Below are 26076 nucleotides of genomic sequence, written 5' to 3' on the forward strand. Positions count from 1 at the left end.
GACAAAGCCAGATTTAAACAATACTTATCCACAAACCCAGCCCTACAGAAAGCACTAGAAGGAAAATTCCAACCTAAGGAAGTCAGATACACCCTTAAAAACACAGGCAATAGATAACACCACAACAGTAAACCCCAAAGAAGAGAAGTACACACACACAACCACCAAAAAATAAAAATAACAACAGGAATGAACAATCACTGGTCATTAATATCCCTTAATATCAATGGACTTGATTCACCTATAAAAAGACAAAGACTAAGAGAATGGATATGAAAACAGGACGCATCTTTTTGCTGCATACAAGAAACACACCTCAAATTCAAAGACAGACACCTCATAAGAATAAAAGGCTGGGAAAAGACTTTCCAATCAAATGGTCTTAAGAAGCAAGCTGGTTTAGCCATCCTAATATCCACCAAAGTAGACTTCAAACTAAAATCAATCAAAAGAGATGATGAAGGACATTACATACTCATCTCAGGAAAGATCCACCAAGATGAAGTTTCAATTCTGAACATTTATGCCCCAAACACAAGGGCACCCACACATGTAAAAGAAACATTACTAAAGCTTAAATCACATATAAACCCCACACAATAATAGTGGGAGACTTCAACACCCCACTTTCACGTCTGGACAGATTGGCCAAATTGAAACTTAACAGAGACATAATGGACTTAACTGATGTTATGGCACAAATGGACTTAATCGCTATCTACAGAACATTCCACCCGAACAAAAAAGAATATACCTTCTTCTCAGCACCCCATGGAACCTTCTCTAAAATCGATCACATACTTGGCCACAAAGAAAATCTCAACAGATACAAAACAATTGGAATAACCCACTGTGTTCGATCAGACCACCATGGTTTAAAGTTAGATTTCAACAGCAAAACAAAACTACAGAAATCCTAAAATCTCTTGGAAAATGAACAATGCTCAACTGATTCACTGAAGGGTTAGGAAAGAAATAAAGAAAGAAATTAAAGACTTTCTAGAGATCAATGAAAATGAATACACCACATACCCAAACTCATGGGATACTATGAAAGCAGTGCTAAGAGGGAAATTCATAGCACTAAATGCACACATAAAGAAGCTGGAGAAATCTCATACTAGTGACTTGACAGCACACCTGAAAGCCCTGGAAAAGGAAGAAGCAAAGTCTCACAGGAGGCACAGATGCCAGGAAATTATCAAATTGTGAGCTGAAATCAATAAAATAGAAATAAAGAGAACAATACAAAGGATTGATGAAACAAAGAGTTGGTTCTTTGAGAAGATCAACAAGACAGACAAGCCCTTATCCAAACTAACCAAAGGACAGAGCATCCAAATTAACAAAATCAGAAATGAAAAGGAGGACATAACAACAGACAATGAGGAAATCCAGAGAATCATCAGGTCATACTTCAAAAAACTCTGCTCCAGAAAACTGCAAAATCTAAAAGAAATGGATAATTTTCTGGATAGGTACCACATACCTAAGTTAAATCAAGACCAGATAAACCATTTAAATAGTCCAATAATCCCTAAGGAAATAGAGTCAGTCATTAAAAGTATCCCAACCAAAAAAAGCCCTGGAGTTGATGGTTTCACAGCAGAATTCTACCAGATCTTCAAAGAAGACTTAATACCAATACTCTTTAAATTATTCCACACAATAGAAGAAGAAGGCATATTACCAAACTCTTTCTATGAGGCTACAATTACCCTGATTCCCAAACCAAACAAAGATGCAACAAAGAAAGAGAACTATAGACCAATCTCCCTCATGAACATTGATGCAAAAATATTCAATAAAATTCTGGGAAATAGACTCCAAGAACACATCAAAAAAGTTATCCACCATGATCAAGTAGGCTTCATCCCAGGGATGCAAGGATGGTTCAACATATGAAAGTCCATCAATGTAATGCACCATATAAACAAACTCAAGGAAAAAAACCACATGATCATCTCACTAGATGCAGAAGAGGCATTTGACACAATCCAACACCCCTTCATGATAAAGGTCTTGGAGCAATCAGGAATACAAGTAAGACACCTAAACATAATAAAGGCAATCTACAGCAAGCCAACAGCCAACATCAAATTAAATGGAGAGAAACTCAAAGCAATACCACTAAAATCAGGAGCAAGGCAAGGCTGTCCCCTCTCCCCCTAATTATTCAATATAGTACTTGAAGTTCTAGCCAGAGCTATAAGAAAACATAAAGAGATTAAGGGGATACAAATTGGAAAGGAAGAAGTCAAGCTCTCCCTATTTGCAGATGACATGTTAGTATACATGAGTGACCCCAAAAACTCAACCAAGGAACTGATACAGCTAATAAAAACCTTCAACAACATTGCAGGATGCAAGATCAATTCAAAAAAATCAGTATCCCATCTATATACAGTAGACAAACAGGCTGAGAAGGAAATCAGAGATACATAACCCTTTACAATAGCCACAAATGTTATAAAACACCTTGGGGTTACTCTAAGTAACCATGTGAAGGACCTGTATGACAAGAACTTTAAGTCCATGAAAAAAGAAATTGAAGAAGATGTCAGAAAATGGAAAGATCTCCCATGCTCATGGATAGGCAGGATTAACATAGCAAAAATGGCAATCTTACCAAAAGCAATCTACAGATTCAACGCAATTCCCATCAAATTACCAACACAATTCTTCACAGACCTGGAAAATATAATACTCAACTTCATATGGAAAAACAAAATAACCCAGGATAGCCAAAAGAATCCTGTACAATAAAACAACCTCCAGAGGCATCACAATCCCCGACCTCAAGCTCTATTATAGAGCTACTGTAATAAAAGCAGCTTGGTACTGGCATAAAAACCAACATGTGGACCAATAGAATCGAATTAAAGACCCTGACATTAACCTGCACACCTATGCACATATAATTTTTGACAAACAAGCCAAAAATGTACAATGGAGAAAAGAAAGCATCTTCAACAAATGGAGCTGACATACCTGGATGTCAATGTGTAGAAGGCTGCAAATTGATCCATATCAGTCACTGTGCACAAAACTTAAGTCCAGGTGGATCAAAGACCTCAACATAAATCCAGCTACTATGAACCTGATAGAAGAGAAAGTAGGAAGTACTCTTGAACGCATTGGCATAGGAGATCACTTCCTAAATATAACAACAGTAGCACAGACACTGAGACAAACAATCAATCAATGGGACCTGTTGAAACTGAGAAGCTTTTGTAGAGCAAAGGACATGGTCAACAAGACAAAGCAAGAGCCTACAGAATGAGAAAAGGTCTTCACCAACCCCACATCTGATAGAGGGCTGATATCCAGAATATATAAAGAACTCCAGAAATTAGACATCAAAATGCCCAACAGTCCAATTAAGAAATGGGCTATAGAACTAAACAGAGAATTATCAACGGAGGAAGCTCAAATGGCTGAAAGACATTTAAGGAATTGCTCAACATCTCTAATTATCCAGGAAATGCAAATCAAAATGACTCTGAGATACCACCTTTGACCTGTCAGAATGGCTAAGCTCAAAAACACAGATGACAGCTTATGCTGGTGAGGATGTGGAGCAAGGGGAACTCTCCTCCACTGCTGGTGGGAATGCAAGCTTGTACAGTCACTTTGGAAATCAATATGGTGCTTCCTTAGAAAATTGGGAATTTATCTCTCCCAAGACCAAGCTATAGCACTCTTGGGCATATACCCAAGGAATGCTCAATCATACCACAAGGGCATTTGCTCAGCTATGTTCATATCAGCTTTGTTTGTAATAGCCAGAACCTGGAAACAACCTAGATGCCCTTCAACTGAAGAATGGATAAAGAAAATATGGTACATATACACAATGGAGTACTACTCAGCAGAAAAAAACAATGACATCATGAAGATTGCAGGCAAATGGATCGATCTAGAAAAAATCATCCTGAGTGAGGTAACCCAGACTCAGAAGGATAAACACGGTATATACTCACTCATAGGAGGATACTAGATGTAAAACAAAGATGACTAGACTGCTACACAACTCCAGGGAGGCTACCTAAAAAACGGGACCCTAGGAAAGACCAAGGATCACCCAATGATAGAGAAATGGATGATATCTACATGAACAACCTGGGTGACAATGGGAGTAATGAAGGGCAAAATTCGAGGGAAAGAAAGCTTATGGGATCAGGAGATCCCAGCTGGATCAAGAACAGAAAGGGAGAATGAGGAATAGCAGACCATGATAAATGAAGACCACATGAGAACAGGAATAGGCAGAGTGCTTGAGAGGTCCCCAGAAATCCACAATGATACATCCTCTGTAGTCTGCTGGCAATGGTCGAGAGAAAGCCTGATCTGACCTCGTCTGGTGATCAGATGGCCAATCACCCTGACAGTCATCTTGGAACTCTCATCCAATAACTGATGGAAGTGGACGCAGAGATCCTCAGCCACGCCCCAGGTGGAGCTCCAGGTGTCCAACTGTCGAGAAAGAGGAGGGTCTGCAAGAGCGTGAATTGTTGAATCCAAGATTGCAAAAAGCACAGGGACAAATAGCCAAATGAATGGAAGCACATGAATTATGAACCAAAGGCTGTGGAGGCCCCAGTTGGATCAGACCCTCTGGATAAGTGAGACCATTGAATAGCTTGATCTTTTTGGGAGACATCCAGTCTGTGGGACCAGAATCTGTCCTTGGTGCATGAGCTGGCTGTTTGAAACCTTGGGCTTGCACAGGGACACTTTGCTCAGTCTGGAAGGAGGTGACATGACCTGCCTGTACTGAATCCACAAGGTTTAAATGAATCCCCAGGGGTGCCCTGATCCTGGAGGACATGGGAATGGAGGGGAGGGACTTGGAGGAAAGTGGGGGTAGGGGCGGGAGGGGGAAGGACGGGGGAACCCATGGCTGATGTATGGAATTTAAAACACATAATAATAAACAAAAAAAAATATTTATTAAAAAGAAAGAAACACAGAGCCAAATACAGAGGTAATAAGTAGAGAGATCAGAGAAATAGCACATAGCCACTACTAGTCTTAGCTTATCACCACAGTATAGCTTCCCTAGCAAGAGACCTTCTTCCCATCTAACCTGCACTTTTATTGCCTTCCTGTTCTGCCTTCTCATTGGCTCTAAGCCCAGCCACATCACTTCCTCATCACTGCCTGTCTATACAGACTTCTAGTTCTCTATGGTTGGTACTGGGATTAAAGGCAAGTGTCACCACACTTGGCTGTGTCCTTGACCACACAAAGACTCTGCCTGCCATGTGATCAGATTAAGAGCATGTGCTACCACCACCTGACTTCTGTTTATGGCTCGCTTTGACCTCTGAACTCCAGGCAAACATTATTTATTTGTTTGTTTGTTTGTTTATTTATTTATTTAAATTCTTAACTTCTTTTATTGTTATTTATTATATATTTGTGTTTTAATTTTACACATCAGCCATGGGTTGCCCTGTCCTCCCCCCTCCTGCTCCCACTCCCACCTTCCCACCAGCCCCTCCCCTCCATTCCCATCTCCTCCAGGTCCAAGACTCCCTTGGTGATTCATTTAAACCTGGCAGATTCAGTACAGGCAGGTCCAGTCCCCTCCTTCCAGGCTGAGCAAAGTGTCCCTGTGTAAGCCCAAGGTTCCAAACAGCCAGCTCATACACTAAGGACAGGTCTGGGTCCCACAGCTTGGGTGCCTCCTAAACAGTTTAAGCTGTTCAATTATCTCACTTATCCAGAGGGCCTGATCCAGCTGGAGGCTCCACAGCCTTTGGTTCATAATTCATGTGCTTCCATTCATTTGGCTATTTGTCCCTGTCCTTTTTCTAATCTTAGGCTCAATAATTCACACTCTTACAGTCCCTCCTCTCTCTCGTCAAATGGACTCCTGGAACTCCACCTGGGGCCTGGCTGAGGATCTCTGCACCCACTTCCATTAGTTATTGCATAAGAGTTCCAGCACAACAGTTAGGGTGTTTGGCCATCTGATCAGCAGACTAGGTCAGATCAGGCATTCTCTTGACCATTGCCAGCAGTCTACAGAGGATGTATCATTGTGGATATCTGGGGACCTCTCAAGCACTCTGCCTATTCCTGTTCTCATGTGGTCATCATTTATCATGGTCTGTTATTCCTTGTTCCCCTTTCTGTTCATCCAGCTGGGATCTCCTGCTCCCCTAAGTTTTCTTTCCCTCAAATCTTGCCCTTCATTACTCTCCCTGTCGTCCAGATTGTTCATGTAGATATCATCCATTTCTCTGTCATTTGGTGATCCCTGTGTCTTTCCTAGGGGCCTGTTTTCTAGGTAGCCTCCCTGGAGTTGTGTAGCAGTCTAGTCATCTTCATTTTATATCTACTATCCTCCTATGAGTGAGTACATAACATGTTTGTCCTTCTGAGTCTGGGTTGACTCACTCAGGATGACTTCTTCTAGATCCATCCATTTGCCTGCAAACCTCATGATGTCATTGTTTTTCTCTGCTGAGTAGTACTCCATTGTGTATATGTACCATATTTTCTGTATCCATTCCTCAATTGAAGGGCATCTAGGTTGTTTCCAGGTTCAGGCTATTACAAACAATACAGATATAAACATAGCTGAGCAAATGCCCTTGTGGTACGATTGAGCATTCCTTGAGTATATACCCAAGAGTGCTATAGCTTGGTCTTGGGAGAGATAAATTCCCAATTTTCTAAGGAAGCACCATATTGAATTTCAAAGTACAAGCTTGCATTCCCACCATCAGTGGAGGAAAGTTCCCCTTGCTCCACATCCTCACCAGCATAAGCTGTCATCTGTGTTTTTGAGCTTAGCCATTCTGACAGGTCAAAGGTGGTATCTCAGAGTCATTTTGATTTGCATTTCCTGGATAATTAGAGATGTTGAGCAATTCCTTAAATGTCTTTCAGCCATTTGAGCTTCCTCCATTGAGAATTCTCTGTTTAGTTCTATAGCCCATTTCTTAATTGGACTGTTGGGCATTTTGATGTCTAATTTCTGGAGTTCTTTATATATTCTGGATATCAGCCCTCTATCAGATGTGGGGTTGGTGAAGACCTTTTCTCATTCTGTAGGCTCTTGCTTTGTCTTGTTGACCTTGTCCTTTGCTCTACAAAAGCTTCTCAGTTTCAATAGGTCCCATTGATTGATTGTTTGTCTCAGTGTCTGTGCTACTGGTGTTATATTTAGGAAGTGATCTCCTATGCCAATGCATTCAAGAGTACTTCCTACTTTCTCTTCTATCAGGTTCAGAGTAACTGGATTTATGTTGAGGTCTTTGATCCACCTGGACTTAAGTTTTGTGCATGGTGACAGATATGGATCTATTTCCAGCCTTCTACACATTGACATCCAGTTATGCCACCACCATTTGTTGAAGATGCTTTCCTTTTTCCATTGTCCATTTTTAGCTTCTTTGTCAAGAATTATATGTTCATAGGTGTGTGGGTTAATGTCAGGGTCTTCAATTCGATTCCATTGGTCCACATGTCAGATTTTATTCCAGTACCAAGCTGTTTTTATTAATGTAGCTCTATAGTAGAGTTTGAAGTTGGGGATTGTGATGCCTCCAGAGGTTGTTTTATTGTACAGGATTCTTTTGGGTATCCTGGGTTTTTTGTTTTTCCATATGAAGTTGAGTATTATTCTTTCCAGATCTGTGAAGAATTGTGTTGGTAATGTGATGAGGATTGCATTGAATCTGTAGATTGCTTTTGGTAAGATTGCCATTTTTGCTATGTTAATCCTGCCTATCCATGAGCATGGGAGATCTTTCCGTTTTCTGACATCTTCAATTTCTTTTTTCAGAGACTTAAAGTTCTTGTCATATAGGTCCTTCACATGCTTAGTTAGAGTAACCCCAAGGTATTTTATATCATTTGTGGCTATTGTAAAGGGTGATGCATCTCTGATTTCCATCTCAACCTGTTTGTCTATACTTTATAGGAGGGCTACTGATTTTTTGAGTTGATCTTGTATCCTGCTATGATGCTGAAGGTGTTTATAAGCTGTATCAGTTCCTTGGTTGAATTTCTGGGGTCACTCATGTATACTATCATGTCATCTGCAAATAGGGAGATCTTGACTTCTTCCTTTCCAATTTGTATCCCCTTAATCTCCTTAGGTTGTCTTATTGCTCTGACTAGAACTTTTAGTACTATATTGAATAGGTATGGGGAGAGCAGACAGCCTTTCCTTGTTCCTAATTTTAGTGGAATTCTTTGAGTTTCTCTCCATTTAATTTGATGTTGGCTGTTGGCTTGCTGTAGATTGCTTTTATTATGTTTAGGTATGTTCCCTGTATTCCTGATTGCTCCAAGACCTTTATCATAAAGGGGTGTTGGATTTTCTCAAATAACTATTCTGTATCTAGTGAGATGATCATGTGGTTTGTTTATATGGTGTATTACATTGACAGACTTTGTATGTTGAACCACCCTTGCATCCCTGGGATGAAGCCTACTTGATCATGGTGGATAATTGTTTTGATGTGTTCTTGGAGTCTGTTTGCCAGTATTTTATTGAGTATTTTTGCATCAGTGTTCATGGGGGAGATCAGTCTGTAGTTCTCTTTCTTTGTTGCATCTTTGTTTGGTTTAGGAATCAGGGTAATTGTAGCCTCATAGAAGGAGTTTGGTAATATTCCTTCTGCTTCTACTGTGTGGAAAAATTTAAAGAGTATTGATATTAAGTCTTCTTTGAAGATCTGGTAGAATTCGGCAGTAAAACCATCTGGGCTTTTTTTGGTTGTGAGACTTAATGACTGATTCTATTTCCTTAGAAGTTATTGGACTATTTAAATGGTTTATCTGGTCTTGATTTAACTTAGGTATGTCATATCTATCCAGAAAATTATCCATTTCTTTTAGATTTTCCAGTTTTGTGGAGTAGAGGTTTTGAAGTATAACCTGATGATTCTCTGGATTTCCTCATTTTCTGTTGTTATGTCCTCCTTTTCATTTCTGATTTTGTTTATTTGGATACTCTCTCTCTGTCTTTTGGTTAGTTTGGATAAGGGCTTATCTATCTTGTTGATCTTCTCAAAGAACCAACTCTTTGTTTCATTAATCCTTTGTATTGTTCTCTTTATTTCTATTTTATTGATTTCAGATCTCAATTTGATAATTTCCTGGCATCTGTTGCTCCTGGGAAATTTTGCTTCTTCCTGTTCAAGAGCTTTCAGGTGTGCTGTCAAGGCACTAGTATGAGATTTCTCCAACTTCTTTATGTGTGCATTCAGTGCTATGAATTTCCCTCTTAGCACTGCTTTCATAGTATCCCATGAGTTTGGGTATGTGGTGTATTCATTTTCATTGATCTCTAGGAAGTCTTTAATTTCTTTCTTTATTTCTTCCTTAACCCATTGGTGATTCAGTTGAGCATTGTTCAGTTTCCAAGAGATTGTAGGATTTCTGTAGTTTTTTCTGTTGTTGAAATCTAACTTTAAGCCATGGTGGTCTGATAGAACACAGGAGGTTATTCCAATTGTTTTGTATCTGTTGAGATTTTCTTTGTGGCCAAGTATGTGGTTGATTTTAGAGGAGATTCCATGGGGTGCTGAGAAGAAGGTATATTCTTTTTCATTCAGGTGGTATGTTCTGTAGATATTGATTAAGTCCATTTCAGTCATAACATCAGTTAAGCCCATTATGTCTCTGTTAAGTTTCAATTTGGCCGATCTGTTCAGAGGTGAAAGTGGGGTATTGAAGTCTCCCACTATTAATATGTGGGGTTTTATATGTGATTTAAACTTTAGTAATGTTTCTTTTACATGTGTGGGTGCCCTTGTGTTTGGGACATAAATGTTCAGCATTGAGACTTCATCTTGGTGGATCTTTCCTGAGATGAGTATGTAATGTCCTTCATCATCTCTTCTGATTGATTTTAGTTTGAAATCTTTTTTTGCTGGATATTAGGATTGCTAAACCAGCTTGCTTCTTAAGACCATTGGAAAGTCTTTTCCCAGCCTTTTATTCTTAGGAGGTGTCTGTCTTTGAATTTGAGGTGTGTTTCTTGTATGCAGCAGAAAGATGGGTCCTGTTTTCGTATCCATTCTGTTAGTCTGTGTCTTTTTATAGGTGAATTAAGGCCATTGATATTAAGGGATATTAATGACCAGTGATTGTTCGTTCCTGTTATTATTTTTATTTTTTGGTAGTAGTGTGTGTGTGTACTTCTCTTCTTTGGGGTTTACTGTTGTGGTGTTATCTATTGCCTGTGTTTTTAAGGGTGTATCTGACTTCCTTAGGTTGGAATTTTCCTTCTAATGCTTTCTGTAGGGCTGGGTTTGTGGATAAGTATTCTTTAAATCTGGCTTTGTCTTGGAACATCTTGTTCACTCTGTCTATGATGATTGAAAGTTTTGCTGGGTATATTAGTCTAGGCTGGCATCCATGGTCTCTTAGTGTCTGCATTATATCTGTCCAGGTCCTTCTGGCTTTCAAAGTCTCCATTGATAAATTGGGTGTTATTCTGATGGGTTTGCCTTTATAAGTCACTTGGCTTTTTTTCTTTGCTGCCCTTAATATTCTTTCTTTATTCTGTATGTTTAGTTGTTTAATTATTATGTGGCAAGGGGACTTTTTAGGGGGGTCTGGTCTGTTTGATGTTCTATAGGCTTCTTGTATCTTCATAGGCATTTCCTTCTTTAAGTTGGGAAAGTTTTCTTCTATGATCTTGTTAAATATATTTTCTGTGCCTTTGAGTTGGTATTCTTCTCCTTCCTCTATCCCTATTATTCGTAGGTTTGGTCTTTTCATGGTGTCCCAAATTTCTTGGACATTTTGGGTCATGACTTTGTTGGTTTTAGTGTTTTCTTTGACTGATGAATCTGTTTCTTCTACTGTATCTTCAACACCAGAGATCCTCTCTTCCATCTCTTGCATTCTGTTTGTTATACTTGCATCTGAATTTCCTGTTTGCTTACTCAGGTTTCCTATTTCTAGCATTCCTTCTGCTAGTGTCTTCTTCATTTTTTCTATTTCCCTCTTCAGGTCTTGGACTGTTTCCCTCATCTGTTTCATTGCTTTTTCATGATTTTCTTTCAGGTACTTATTGTTTTCTTCTGCTTTATTTGTCCTTTCCTCTAGTTTTTTATAGTGTTCGTCCCATTTTTTTTTTTTTTGGTCTGTTCCTCCACTTTATTTTTTATTTCTTCTATATAAGGCTCTCGACTCTTCATGGTGTTACTTTTAAGGTTGTTTTCTTCTGCGTCTTCCATTCTGTGATGCTCAGATCTAGCTGTTGGAGATGGGCTAGGTTCTGGTGATGGTGTATTGCTCTTTGTTTTGTTGTATGTACTTCTGCCTTGACGTCTGCCCATCTCCTCTTCTGTTTGTTCTTGGTCTTATCAGTATACTTGGTCCAGACAGAGCTGACAGATTTAGGGAGCCTCTCTCTGGTCCAGATGGAAGCTCTAGGCTGGATGGGAGCTCTGGTCCAGATGAGAGTGCTGGCCAGATAGGAGCTGGGGGCTGGATTCTGAGTCTCAGGAAGTCCCTTGTGTCTCCTTATCTTGTCCAGATGGGAGCTCTTCTTGTCCAGATGGGAGTTCTGGGGCAGGATGGAAGCTCTGGTCCAGATGGGAGTTCCAGGACAGATGGTAGCTGGGTGCTCTCTGGTCCAGATGGGAGTTCTGGGGCAGGATGGAATGCTGGAGGCTAGTTTCTAAGTCTCTGGAAGTGACTGTGTTCTCTGGCAAATGGTTGTGGGGACAAGTTGTTGAGGTTGTAGTTTCCACCAAAGGGTCTCTAGTCCAGGTGGGATTTCAGGACATGATGGAAGCTGGGAGCTGGTCTCTGAGTCTCAGGAAGTGGCTGGGGTCTTGGGCTAATGGGTGTGGAGATTGCAGGGTCTGCCTGCAGTCTTGGAAAAAGGGAGCCTTCCTGCAGTGCCTGCCTAATGGCCGGAAACTGGGGGCAAGTTGGGCAGGTCCTCCAGGGATTGCAAACTTTATTTATTAACATACAAATAAAATATCACATTTCAGCACAATTAAAATATCACCACACTTCCCCTTTATATTCTAATAAAAAGAAAAAAAGGTTGTAACTAATACTAAAAACTATATACAATAAGTATAATAACTATATACAATGTATACAAGCAATAAATAACCTCAACCATGTCTAGTCCATTTGCATTTGGAAAATAAGAGAAAATATTCCATTATCTATCCTATTTTGGTAAGTCCAAAATGTACCTGATTCACTTTCTATCCTATCTTATATTACTAACAGAGAACTATCTTATAATGTCTTTCAAATTCATACACTTTACACCTCTTTAGTGAGTTTATTTTCTGAAATACTTAACAAGAAAAACTATAACTATCTAATCTTCAACTAACTAACTATAACTATCTAATCTTCAACTATAACTTCAGCTACAGGCTTCAATACCCTATTATATGCAAATGAGACTCATTTGTGTTCCTCCCAGCAGACAAAGAACTTGGGATCTTGTCTTGCACCCACCAATCACATAATGTGAGTTCTATTGGCTGTAATTTAAAGAAAAGTAAGTACTGACAAAATCAACTTAAGGGAAAAGTGGTTTCTTTTGGTTCACAGTTCCAGGGTATAGTCCAGCATGGTGGGGCAGTCAAAGTAGCAGGAGCTGGGAGCAGCTGGTCACATGATACTCACAATCAGGACACAGGTGAATGTATTCATGTCTGCTCACCATGAAGAAGCAATGTGTGCTATATACGTATTTGTAGAAACACAAGATAAAATATAATGGAATGTGTTATGTAATCACACTTATTACAGGTATTAATCTCTGTACCCATAGGGTTATTCTAAGGTGTAAAAGTCTGGGGAGTGGCCATCACCAACAGGTATGGTTTGAACATGACCACAGACAAAAAATGCAAGGAGACCGCAGAAGGAAAGGGCAGCTTCAGACTTCATTTTTGTTTTGAATCAGAGAAATCCAAACTTTCCTTTAATTTATAGACTTTCCAACTGAACAAGTCAGGCCAATACAGACCATCTTAGTTCAGGCCATTCTTTAGGGAAATGATCAGTAAGCTTTGTAAAGTCCCTTCACACTGCCACCTAGGTTCATGTTTAGTGAGGTGGCTCCTGGGAAGTGTGCAGGCTACACAGGGCACTACTCCGCATGTCTCTCTGCTTCCCACCAAGGAGCAATCCTACAAGCATATCCTAGGGTGAAACGTACTAGGAAGGAAGTTGAAGACTACAGTTCCAAGGTGACATACACAGATCTGTCCCACTTGGAACTCACAATTTTGACCAAATGTGCTTTACTTCCCTTTGGTTTTCTTTTGTTTTTTTTATATTTACTTATGTACTTATACCATGGCATATATGTGGCTGACAGAGGACAGCTTGCAGGATACAGTACTCTACTTCCATTTAAGTTCTCAAGATTGAATTTGGGCAATCAGATTTGCCAAGAAGCACCATGTCACTGTCAGGTCCAAAGGGGGACATTGTACTGGATAATTTTATGTCAACTTGACACAATCTGAAATCTTCAGAGAAGAGAGAGCACAATTGAGAAAAATGTCTCAATAATATGTGGCTGCAGGCAAGCCTGTAGGGCATTTTCTTTTTCTTTTTTTTTTAAATTAAGAGAGTCTTCTATTCATTTTACATACCAACCACAGATTCCCCTCTCCTCCCTCCTCCTGCATCTCCCCCAACCTACCCCCCATTTGCAGCTCCTCCAAGGCAAGGTCTCCCATACAGAGCCCTGTACATTCAGTTGAGACAGGTCCAAGCCCCTTCTCCCTGCTCCAAGGCTGTGTAAGGTGTATCACCATAGGCACTAGGCTCCAAAAATCTGGCTCATGCCCTAGGGTCAGGGCACAATCCCACTGCCTGGGGGCTCCCTATACAGTTCAAGCTAAACAACTGTCTCACTTATCCAGAGAAGCTAGTTCAGTACCATGGAGGATCCTCAGCTATTGTTCCACAGTTTATGGTTTCCACTATTTTGGCTAGTTGCCTCTGTACTTTTTCCAGTCATGGTCTCGATGTTCCTTGCTCATGGAATCCCTCCTCTAATCTCATCAATTAGACTCCTGGAGCTCCACCTGGGACCTGGTCATGGATCACTGCATCTGCTTCCATCAGTCACTGGATGAGGGTTCTGTGATGACAGTTATGGTATTCAGCCATTCCATCACCAGCGTAGGCCAGCTCAGGCAACCTCTTGACTATTGCCAGAAGTCTACGGTGGAGTCATCCCTAGCACTCTGCTTCTTCCTATTACCAGGGTGTCTTCATTTATCATAGTATCTCTTTCCTTGCTCTCCTACTCTGTTCCCATTCCAGCTCAAACCTTCCACTCCTCTAAGCTCCCATCCCCAGTCCATTGCCCTCCATTACCACCCCCCTTCATCCCCAGTTTGCTCATGTAGATCTCATCCATTTCTCCATCTCTAGGTAATCCATGAGCCCTTCCTAAAGTCCTCCTTACTAGCTGGCCTCCCTGGAACTGTGGGTTGCAGTCTGATTATTCTTTGCTTTATATCTAGTATCCACTTATGAGTGAGTACATAGCATATTTATCCTTCTGAGTCTGGGTTACCTCACTCAGGATGATATTTTCTGGTTCCTTCCATTTGTCTGCAAACCTGATGATGTCATTGTTTTTCCCTGCTGAGTAGTACTCCACTGTGTATATGTACCATATTTTCTTAATCCATTCTTCAGCTGAGAGGCATCTAGGTTGTTTCCAGGTTCTGGTTATTAAAAATAATGCTGCTATGAACATAATTGACCATGTGTCCTTGAGGTATGATTAAGCATTCCTTTGGGTATATGCCCAAGAGTGATATAGCAGGGTCTTAAGGAAGATTGATTCCCAATTTTCTGAGAAACTGCCATACTGATTTCCAAAATGGCTGTACACATTTGCATTCCCACCAACAGTGGAGGAGTGTTTCCCTTGCTTCACATCCTCTCCAGCATAAGCTGTCTTCAGTGTTTTTGATCATAGCCATTCTGACAGGTGTAAGGTGGTATCGCAGAGTTGTTTTGACTTACATTTCCCTGATGACTAAGGATGTTGAGCAATTCCTTAAATGTCTTTCTGCCATTTGAGATTCTTCTGTTAATGAATTATCTGTTTAGCACTGTAGCCCATTTTTTAATTGTACTGTTAGATATTTTGTTGTCTAGTTTCTTGAGTACTTTATATATTCTGGAGATCAGCCCTCTGTCAGATGTGGGTTTGGTGAAGATCTTTTCCCATTCTGTAGGCTGTTATTTTGTTTTATTGACCATGTCTTTTGCCCTACAAAAGCTTCTAGGTTCAAGAGGTCCCATTTATCAATTGTTTCTCCCAGTGTCTGTGTCTGTGCTACTGGTGTTATATTTAGGAAGTGATCCCCAGTGCCAATGTGTTCAAAACTACTTCCTACTTTCTCTTCTATCAGGTTCAGAGTAACTGGATTTATGTTGAGGTCTTTGATCCACTTGGACTTAAGTTTTGTGCATGCTGACAGATATGGACCTATTTGCAGTCTTCTGCATGTTGACATCCAGTTTTGCCAGCACCATTTGTTGAAGATGCTTTCTTTTTTCCATTGTACAGTTTTGGCTTCTTTGTAGAAAATCATATGTTTATAGGTGTGGGGATTAATGTCAGGGTCTTCAATTAGATTCCATTGGTCCACATGTCAGTTTTTATGCCAGTACCAAGCTGTTTTTATTACTGTAGCTCTATAGTAGAGCTTGAAGTCAGGGATTGTGCTGCTTCCAGAGGTTGCTTTATTATACAAGATTCTTTTAGCTATCTTGGGTGTTTTGTTTTTCCAGATGAAGTTGAGTATTGTTCTTTCCAAGTCTGCAAAGGGTGATGTTTCTCTGATTTCTTTCTCAGCCCATTTATAATTTGTGTATAGGGGGCTACTGATTTTTTTTTTTAGTTAATCATGTATCCTGACACACTACTGAAGGAGTTTATCAGCTGTAGGAGTTCCCTGGTAGAGTTTTTCGGGTCACTTACATACACTCATATCATCTGCAAATAGTGAAAGCTTGACTTCTTCCTTTCCAATTTCTATCCCTTTGATCTCCTTTTGTTGTCATATTGCTCTAGCTAGAACTTCAAGTACTATATTGAATAAATATGAAGAGAGTGGACAGCCTTGTCCTGTTCCTGATTTTAGAGGAATCATTTTGAGTTTCTCTCCATTTAATTTGATGTTGGCTATCAGCTTGCTGTAAATTGCCTTTATTATGCATGTATTATATATTTAGGTATGTTCCTTGTATTCCTGATCTCTCTAGAACCTTTATCATAAAGGGGTGTTGGATTTTGTCAAAGGCTTTTTCAGCATCTAATGAGATGATCATTTGTTTTTTTTCTTTCAGTTTGTTTGTATAGTGTATTACATTGACAGATTTTTGCATGTTGAACCATCTTGCATCCCTGGGATGAAACCTACTTGATCATGATGGATAATTTTTTGATGTGTGCTTGAATTCGGTTTGCCAATATATTTTGAATATTTTTGCATCAATGTTCATGAGGGAGTTTGGTCTATAATTCTCTTTATTTGTTGCATCTTTGTGTGGTTTGGGTATCAGGGTAACTGTAGCCTCATAAAACGAGTTTGGTAATGTCCCTTCTGTTTCTATTGTGTAGAACAATTGAAGAGTATTGGAATTAGCTCTTCTTTGAAAATCTGGTAGAATTCTGCATTGAAACTAGGTTCTGGGTGTTTTTGTTTTTTGGTTTTTGGTTTTTGGTTTTTGTTTGTTTGTTTGTTTGGGAGACTTTTAATGGCCATTTCTCTTTCCTTAGGGGTTACTGGTCTAGTTAAATAGTTTATCTGGTCTTGATTTAACTTTGGTATGAGGTACCTATTTCCTCATTGTCTGTTGTTATGTTCCCTTTTTCACTTCTGATTTTGTTAATTTGGATGCCCTCTCTCTCTGCCTTTTGGTTAATTTGGATAAGGGCTTGTCTATCTTGTTGATTTTCTCAAAGAACCAACTCTTTGTTTTATTGATTCTTTGTATTGTTCTCTTTGTTTCTATTCTATTGATTTCAGTCCTCAATTTGATAATTTCCTGGTGTCTGTTCCTCCTGTGAGACTTTGCTTCTTCCTGTTCAAGGGCTTTCAGGTGTGCTGTCAAGTCACTAGCATGAGATTTCTCCAACTACTTTATGTGGGCATTTAGTGCTATGAATTTTCCTCTTAGCACTGCTTTTATACTGTCCCACATGTTCGTACACCTGCCTCCTTGTTAGTTAGAAGACACCTTGTAGAAGTCAGTTTTCTCTTTCACCATGTGGGTTCCCAGTAACAGTCTCATCAGGCTTGGTGGCAGGGAGCTTTAACCACTGAGTCATCCTGCTGAGCCCAAACCTCTCCTGTATATTGGTGGATGGTCTCCTAATCCTTTTAAGACTACTTCATGAAAGAGATTTACATTACTTCAGAGCTTGCCAATCTGGGATGATATTAAACTGGATATTCTTTTTTCTTCTTTTTCTGTTTGTTTTCAAGACTGGGTTCTGTTTATAACTTAGGCTGTCTTGCCAAGTGGCCCATGCTTTTCTTAAGCTTGCAATCCTCTTTGTGTAGCAGAAAATATTCTTCACTCTGATACTGTTCTTGTGCTTTAAGAATAGAGATCTTTAGTATCCCTCCCACTTAGATGATTGCTAGACTCTGCCTTTTATTAATGAAATGTATTATTTGATATTTTTATACTTGTCTAGAATGCATTCTAAATAGTCTTGCCTCCTACCTTGTCAGTTCCACCATTAGAAATCCCTTTGCCATATTTTTAGTTTTTTGTTTTGTTTTCTTACCCACTGAGTTTAAACAGGAACATCTGTGTGACTCTGAGTTGGAATTGTCAACTGGAACCTTGTGGCCACACCAGTGGACACACAATTGAAAACAATCCTTCATCCTCTCCCAGAATATTTCAGTAGCCAATCAGTTGGCGTGTGTGTGCGTGTGTGTGCGTGTGTGTGCGTGTGTGTGCGTGTGACAGGCCCAGTCTTGTGCAGGGGTAGTTCAGGTAACTACAGCAGTTGCAAGTTGAAATGATTGCCATGGCTGTGTTCCACCCAGTGATGGCATTGTGCAGCACCTCTCTGTTGTTTTTTTAAAAATGATAAGTGGCACTGGTTACCATGCAGAAAGGTCATGAGGCATGAGCCACAACAAAACTCAGTATCAGAACTTTATTAGGAAAGCAGGGGGAGACAAAAGAATGAGGCCTGGGAAAGAGAGCAGAGAGAGAGAGAAAGGTAGTGGGGTAGGAGAGAACAAAGAGGGGAAGATGAGGAGTCTGTGTCTAGCTTTTTAATGCACAGGTAGGCTTACGGAGCTATGTCACACATGCACAGATTGCATGACCACACTATGTGCCGTAATTACTAGCACAACACTGATGACATAAGATGCAAGACCCCTTGTTTAGCTGCTGAACTGTGCATGTATGGTCATGCCACTGGAGCAGGGGCGGGGGGAGGGGGAGGGAGGCAGAATCCTAACATTCTAAACTTTTTGATTATTATAAAAAAGCAGGTGAACAGGAATAGGGGTCTTGTTTCTCCTGAAAAAAAAAAACTGCTTCCAGCTGACTTGGTGGATGTTGGTTGACTCTCAGAGGGTAAGGAATGGGGGGCTTCTGAGGTAGACAGGTATCCTGGGATGGTGGGCTGTCATCTACTGCCTAGGAGCTGTTCATCTTTCTTGGCTTGGCACTCTGGCTGCTTTTGTGTCTGACAGGATGCTGGTGAGACAGAGAAAAGCTTAGAAGAATTTTTTTTTATTTTCCCTTTTGGGGGTTCCCAGGGTGATAGAGGGGGTTCCCAAGACGAGGAAAGTTTGAGTTTTGGCACTTACCTTGAACTAGATCCAACCTGTTGGATGGGTTTAAGCTGGTTTCTGGAGCTTGGGAAAAATTTTAAACATATTAAGAAGCAGCCATGAGAAAATTAAAGTCTTGGGCTAATGACCATTGTAGTGTTTGGTACTCTGCTTATATTGGTTAGTATTACTGAGAGAGAGAGAGAGAGAGAGAGAGAGAGAGAGAGAGAGAGAGAGAGAGATTGGAACATGTTTTTAATTTTTACCTGAGAGAAGCTTTATCAGAGAAAGATAATTTTAAGGCACCTGTTTCCTTTATTAGTTTAGCACTCAGGAGACACAGGTGATCAATTGTTGAGAGCATTTAACAGTATTAGATTGTTATATTAAAGTCTGGGGGATTTTTTGCAGAGCTCAGACCCTTTTTGGTCTGGGGGTGTAAATACCTTTTAATTGTTAGTGTTTATTTACCACCTGGGTATATATTTGATGGTTCTTGAATTCCAGCTCTATGGTGATCCTATAATAATTAGCTGAGTAGTTAATTGGAAGAGAGAAATGGGAAGAGAAAAGCTTGTGGGCTGAGACATCATTCTTCTGGAGTTGGGGACAAGGCAGAGAGCAGGGCCCTGTCTGTGTCACTGTGCACAAGGAAGAGAAGCACTGCTGACTGGTCTGGAGTGAGGCACATGGAGGGAGCAAATGAAATGGAAGCTGCTACCTTAGCTGGAAAATCTTTTCCCATTACTAATCCTGAAAGTACAATTAAGTCTGGTGAGGTGAGTATGGCTGCCCCACTACCCCAACAATAGGGAAACGAGAAGGAGAGATGGGACCTCCAAACGCCCTCAGGACTGAGTAAGTGACTCCGGTGTCCAGAAGGAAGGAGAGGGGTCTCCCAGATATTATTGTTACTACCCTGGGCTCTCTGAATGAGCTGGGAGTGGCCAGGCTAGGAACTGGGCAGCTTCAGTCATCACTGAAGACCAAGCCTAGGAAGTCAGCCAGAGGGTGGTCCTAATATGATGCCCCATGCTGCTAGGTACACTGAGGCAGTCAGGTGACCAGTGGCCCTTCTGGCAGCATTTTGGGCAAGGCCCTATCGCTGCCCTTGTGGGGTGATGGTGCAAGCCTGAGCCCAACGGCCTTTTTTCTCACACTTAAAACAGGGAACCAGCAGCTTTTGGGGAGCTGGTCAGATAGTGTGTGCCTGCATTTGGCAGTTTCTTTTTGGGGCTTTTTTCATCTCTCCCATGTTACACTTTAAATGCCATTGCTAACACTTCTGCCCGTGGGGTCAGGAGCCTTGTTCTACAGATGCTAAGTTTTAGCTCTAATGTCAGGGAATTCTGGGAAATGGATTTTATTCCATGTCTTGAATTTTTTTTTTTTTTGATAATTTGATGGCTTGAGGACAACTTTAGGAAGACTCACCAGGAGGCAGGCTGTAAACTGATCTGGCTAAAGAGCCATCTAGATTATTGTGATCCCCATGTAGGTCCTGATCCTAAACTTATTTGCATGCATCCTAGCCTGCTTCCAGACCTGTCCTTGCCTAGTGGTCCATCTGGGACCAGAGAACAGGTAAGATAAGGTTCTTCAGAGTCAGAGATTGGGTTCAGGAATGCAAGTGAGCAGGAGAGAGAGAATCAGAAAGGGAGGGTTTAGAGCTTAAGTAAAAGTGTGGGGATAAGGTAACTCTTTTCATTTGCTCATTTGCTGGCAGAAGTTAGATAATTCCCATGAAATATCAGGTTCAAACAGCCATTACATGGCCAAATTTACTGGTATCTGGGGATATTTAAGGCATTTGTCAGAGGAGGGGTGGAACCATGAGAAGAAAGCCCCCATGTCCCGTGGCTGTAGCCAAGAGAGAAAAATAAAAAATTAAAATAACAAACAGGATCCCAGGCTATTTTAAACATCCTTGAGGATAGGCAGCCATGGACCAGCATAAATTAACAGCACAAATTACCCAATCATCGTCACGAAAAGGGCAGGGGCTGGGCGTTCTTACCAGAGGACTCCCTGGAAGTCCAGATAGCATACTTCGTCAAGAGAGAATGTGTCATGGTACGCAGCCAAAGACACCCGCAAAGGTCCAGTCTGGGGAATATATCTCAGGCTACAGTCACAGGAAATGGCAAGGGATAGGAAAGGGGAAACTCACCAGTCTGGTTAGTAGGTATGTTGTGCAGAGCGGTCCTGGCAGCTGGGCAAATGAAAAGAGCCGAGCAGGCAGTCGCAGGTCCAATAAAGCATGCAGGATCCCAGATGCAGAGGCCCAGACTCAGAGTGCTGGAAGAGCCTGTCTCATCATGGCACCAATGCTGTTTTTTAAAAATGATAAGCGGCACTGGTTACCATGCGCAAAGATAATGAAGCACATGCCATGACAAAACCCAGTATCAGAGATTTATTAGGAGGAAAGGGGAACAAAAGAACCAGGCCTAGGGACGAAGCATGTGTAGAGAGCAGAGAGAGAGAACAAAGAAGAGATAGTGGGGCGGGGGAGAAAACATAGAAGGAAGAGGGGGTCTGTGTTCGGCTTTTTAAGGCACAGGTGGGCTTATGGAGCTATGTCATGCATATGCAGATTGCATGATCACGCAATGCTCCAATAATCATCAGTGCACACTGATGATGTAAGATGCAAGACCCCTTGCTGAGCTGCTAAACTGCGCATGTGTGGTCATGCAGCTGCAGTGGGTGCAGAATCCTAACACTCTCTTTATTGTATAATCTCCCTGCCCAGATGCCACAGTGCTGCTGAGCTCAAAGAAGCTGGTATAAATGTCTTGTTTTAGGCTCAAAACTTAACCATCACTTATTCTCAGCACCTGAGAAGCCATGAGTCTCTGCATTTACCATTGTTCACTGCAAAGAGAGAGAGGCTTTTCTCATTAAGGCTGATGGTAGCATTTGTCTATGGGTATAAATATAGATATTTAGAAGGTCATTAGATGCTATGTCCATTTAACTAGACAACAGTATTAAGTTCCCCCTATGTCCTATGATGTCCCCAAGCATGTGCTTTTGACCAGATTTACAGTACCGTGTATGGGTTCTTTTCTGTGGAGTAGGACTCAAAGCTCATCAGAGAGTAGTTGGTTGCTCACATAACAGTTTGTCATTGTAGCAAAGAGGGCACCTAGGAGGATCACAGTTAGGTGAGACTGCTGGAGACTTTTCTCCTCCAGTAGCCAGTGTGGTATCTTCTGGCACTATGAAAGCTAGCCAGCATGGAGGAAGCTTTCAGCTGTTTTCTCTGTATCTTCCAACCAAGATGTGTAGCATCTTCAGACATAGGTTCTTATCATCTAGTTGTAGAAGTCAACCAAGGTTCGAACTTGTGGCTTTATAGGGCTGGGAGAACCAAAAGCAAGGTAACTCTTCCTCCACAGCAAAAGTGGCTCATTTCTGTGACCACCTCTGTGGTTCTGAATTTCTATTTCTATTTGGTGCTTCAGTTGCTGTTGCTAATGGGGTCACATAGTTCCCCAAGCATTTCAGGCTATAGCCCATACTCCCTGTTACTGTTCCCGCTAGAAACCAGATTTTCTTTACATCCTTCCTATACTTCTCATAGTAGCATGGTCAAGAAGCCAGTTCCTGGGTTCTCATGTCACTTACAACATGGGTGTCTATCTGAGCAGTTGGTTTGGTTATAAAAGCCAATAACCAGTGATTTGTGGATCTTAGGAGCGTTCTCAGGTCAGTGACACATGCACTTGGTCCTGGAAGGACTGAAGGCCTGAGAATTGGAGAGGTTTCAGGCCTGAGGAAAGGGATGGCCTTGTTTCTGTTCCTCACAAGGAAAGGAGGGCCATAGAGGCCAGAGAGACACACATTGAGCAGAAAAAGGGTGGGTCAGTGAGTATGTGTCAGTGGGCCACTTCAATGGGCCAGGTCGGCATTTCCCCCCCTTTGGATGCCTTCCAGGGTCTTCCTGTGTTTTCGGGCAGTGAACCAGCAGTGGATCTCCATCCACTTGCCTGGGTGGACAAGTTGTATTAAGAGCGTTCCAGCAGCCTAAGAGAACAGATGCACCAGGTAGATGGGTAGGTGCAAGGACCTGAGTTCCCACTGTTACACACTCTGGTTACCACATCTGCTTATACACCATCCCAGTCATGACCACAGGAGCAGGGGAGCCCTTCACATTTGAGCCTGGGATACTCTTCCTGTCAGACTTCTATTCTATGTCCCAAGGCAGTCAGATGGCTCCAGTCCTCTACCCCAAATAATCCCCAGATGGGAGGTGTTCAGGCCTGGCTTGAGATGAAGGGGAGCTAGACCTGGGCCTGGGGAGGGTAGGTAAGGAGTTGTCTGCCATGTTCTCTGAGTACTTCCCCAGGGCTGGATTGTCGGGTAGATGGAGACCAAAGCCATGTCTATTCCAGTACCTGTGGAAGGAAGGTATGATAAACAGGTGGGAAGGTGTCAGACAGAAGGACCCTAGACTGCTTGGACCAGTCCTTGATCCAGCAAAACAATCCAAAAGGTGGAGTCGCTGGAAGTTGAATTGGTCTGCAGACCATGGGAAGAGACCCACAGACAGACTGAACCATTCTGTGCAAAGCCAGACTGTTGTTCCCCGCCCCTCCCCCATGCCTGCCACCCTTGGCTGGAATTCCTGCCCCATCTCTAACCTCCAGTACCTAATGGAGACAAGAATATGGACAGGGAGTCCTAGCAATCACTAGCCGGTGGCTGCTCAGCACACATGGACTTCAGCATCTGAAAGACACGGAGGGGAGCCACATCAGATTCATCAAGTTCACCATGATCCTCGGGAAACAAATGTGGTGCTCAGTGAAACCTGCAAGTCTCAGGGCAGACCTGCTCCAGGAGCCGGGGCAGCTGGGCCACCACCCTGAAATCCGGAACAGAGCTGTGGAAGTTTTCATAGTAGCTGATGGGGGCTCTGAGGGGACCTGAAGCAGACCTATCTGCAGGGAGTATGAGCTGGAAGCCCTGAGCATCGCCTTCTCACTTGAACACCTGAAGGTCAATGATGATGCCAGCAGCCTGTGCAGCCTCACACAGCTCCATCGCCTAGGTTCCATGCACCTTCTTCTGCCAAAGCACAGGCTTCTGCACTGTTGAGGCCTCCGGCCCTGTGGCTGTCCCAAGTCCAGTACCACTACCAGCTGCCACCATTACTGCAACCTGAAAAAGGTGAGCATAGGGAGGCCGCCAGGAGATTCCGCATCGCCTCCTACTGGCCACCTGTTTCCATGCAGGGTCCCCTCAGGTCCCAGCCAGACAGCTCCAACGAGGAGGGCAGAGGTTGGGAGGAATCTTTACATAGATGATTGCTTGATTTGTACTGAGCAACTGTTGTGCACAGAGCAGTGTGTTAGACATGGGGATAGTGTGATGCAAAGCAGCACCCAGAAGCGTGCCTGGCATATACTGGGTTCTTGGTAAAGGCCTATTGGACAATGGGTATTCATGACTGCTTATAATTATCTCTTCTGCCCAGGGTCCGTAAATAGATTTTACTTTTATGCGCAGACTCATTCTTTCCCCCTGGAACGCATACATTTAGGCCGATAGAGAAGCAGACTCCATCACTTGCACATGCCCCTTTGTAGCCAACTGCTCTTGGTTCCTATGCGCTGTGGGGTTTTGTACTGCACATGCGCATTTCCCAGGCAGTTGTGGCGGTTTTCCTACTACGCAGGGGGCGTGGCTTGATGACTCATTTTGATGATACTATTTCCAGGTAGTGTGGCTGGGTGGAGAGTGGCATCTATTTCTGAAGGTAGGTGAACTCATACAATGATCAGAGACGAACGCAGCAAGTCAGCTTGGCCTGTGTGATGAGAATGGAAAATGCCTGACTGGCCACCATGAGACAGGTGTCACTGCCTCTGTGCAGAGCGACCTGAGGGGCCAGTCCAGGAGGCCCATGAAGGGGGAATGGGACGAGGAGGGGCGTTTAAGATTTGTGCAGTGGTGTTCTGGGAGATGTTTGGTCTCATAATGCTTTGTTTGGACATTTTTAAACCTTACCGGTCTTTTGTTTTCATGGGTTTGTGTCTGTATCTTGTGCTTTTACTTTTTTCCTCTTTTGTTTTTTTTTTCAATCTTAGTTTGATTTTATTTTCCAATGGACCTCTTTGTTTGCCAGAGATAGAGAAAGAAGGCCTTGGGTTGAATAGGTTAGGAGGGTGAGAGGATCAGGAGGAGACGGGGGAGGGGAAACCAGCATCAGATTATAGGAGATAAAATTATTTTCAATAAAAAAGCAGTATGTGAGATGAAGTCTCCAGTCATAGAAAAAGTTGTCAATTACTGGGAAGGGGAGGGTTTAGGGCATCTGTTCAGTACTCAGCCTCTCTCCTTTCTTCCCTGAACTAGACACAGCATCTCTGGACCTGCTGCTCTTCATTGCTTCACACCACCTATACTTCGTGGACCTTTGACCGGTCACCAAGGTCCAGACCTCAGGACTAAAGCCTGGACTGGATGCTCTAGACATGGCTCTTCATGATAAATGGGGCATCTGTCAACAGTGAGGATCATGGTGACAGGAAGCTGCTGGTGAGTGTAAAGAGCCAGTGCTGGCTGTGGGGATTGAGTTTATCTCCAGGAACAGACATCACATGATATATGTGCATCTAGTCTGGCGCCCACTTCACAGAGTGGAACATCCAGGTGTTTGCTTGCAGAATTCCAGAATGTTTCCTCAGGCTTTTGCACAGCTGTGGCCATGATGTACCTGTAGGCTCTGCCTCTTTAGTTTCTTGTGGGGTTGCTGGCTTGAGTAGGTAAGCTGGTGATTCCAGGATGCAGCTCCTACTGCTCAAAAACCCCTAGAGTACAAACAGGAGGCAAATCCAGATGCTGTGCAGCAGTATCCTAGCATAACAGCTGTATTTATGAGATCAGCTGTGCTTGTTTGTAAGTGTATCACCTCAGCCCACAGATGGCCGGTATTCCATCCTAGAAGCAAGATCAAGGTTGGGTCATTGGACCCTCACATGAGTCACTCCACCTGGCCATTTGCATATAATTCTGCCCTAAGCACACATGGCCTGGACTCCAGGAAATGTCAGAGGCTGAGATTGAATAGGCTGAGGGAGGTGAATTGAGGGCTCTTGTACTAATATACACTTAGGCACTCATTTACACACTCTCTCACATACATTAACATGCTCACAGATAATCATTCTCACACACACAGACACACTCTTTTACTTGGAGTTGGCTAGTGTTTTGTCAACATGACATGAGATAGAGTCATTTGGGAAGGGGAACC

At 42.2% G+C, this 26076-nt stretch overlaps 1 gene segment (V, D, J or C); it reads right to left on the bottom strand.

The window, feature by feature from the left end:
- Positions 1–23861, bottom strand: part of LOC118590224 — a 29593-nt gene extending 5732 nt beyond the window's left edge. The window contains 3 exon segments of the V gene segment in view: positions 21675–21732; positions 23649–23682; positions 23803–23861. Coding sequence covers positions 21675–21732; positions 23649–23682; positions 23803–23861 — 151 coding nt within the window.
- Positions 23862–26076: the final 2215 nt, after the last annotated feature.

Source organism: Onychomys torridus, chromosome 8, assembly GCF_903995425.1.
Source record: "Onychomys torridus chromosome 8, mOncTor1.1, whole genome shotgun sequence".
In the NCBI taxonomy this organism is placed as follows: domain Eukaryota; kingdom Metazoa; phylum Chordata; class Mammalia; order Rodentia; family Cricetidae; genus Onychomys; species Onychomys torridus.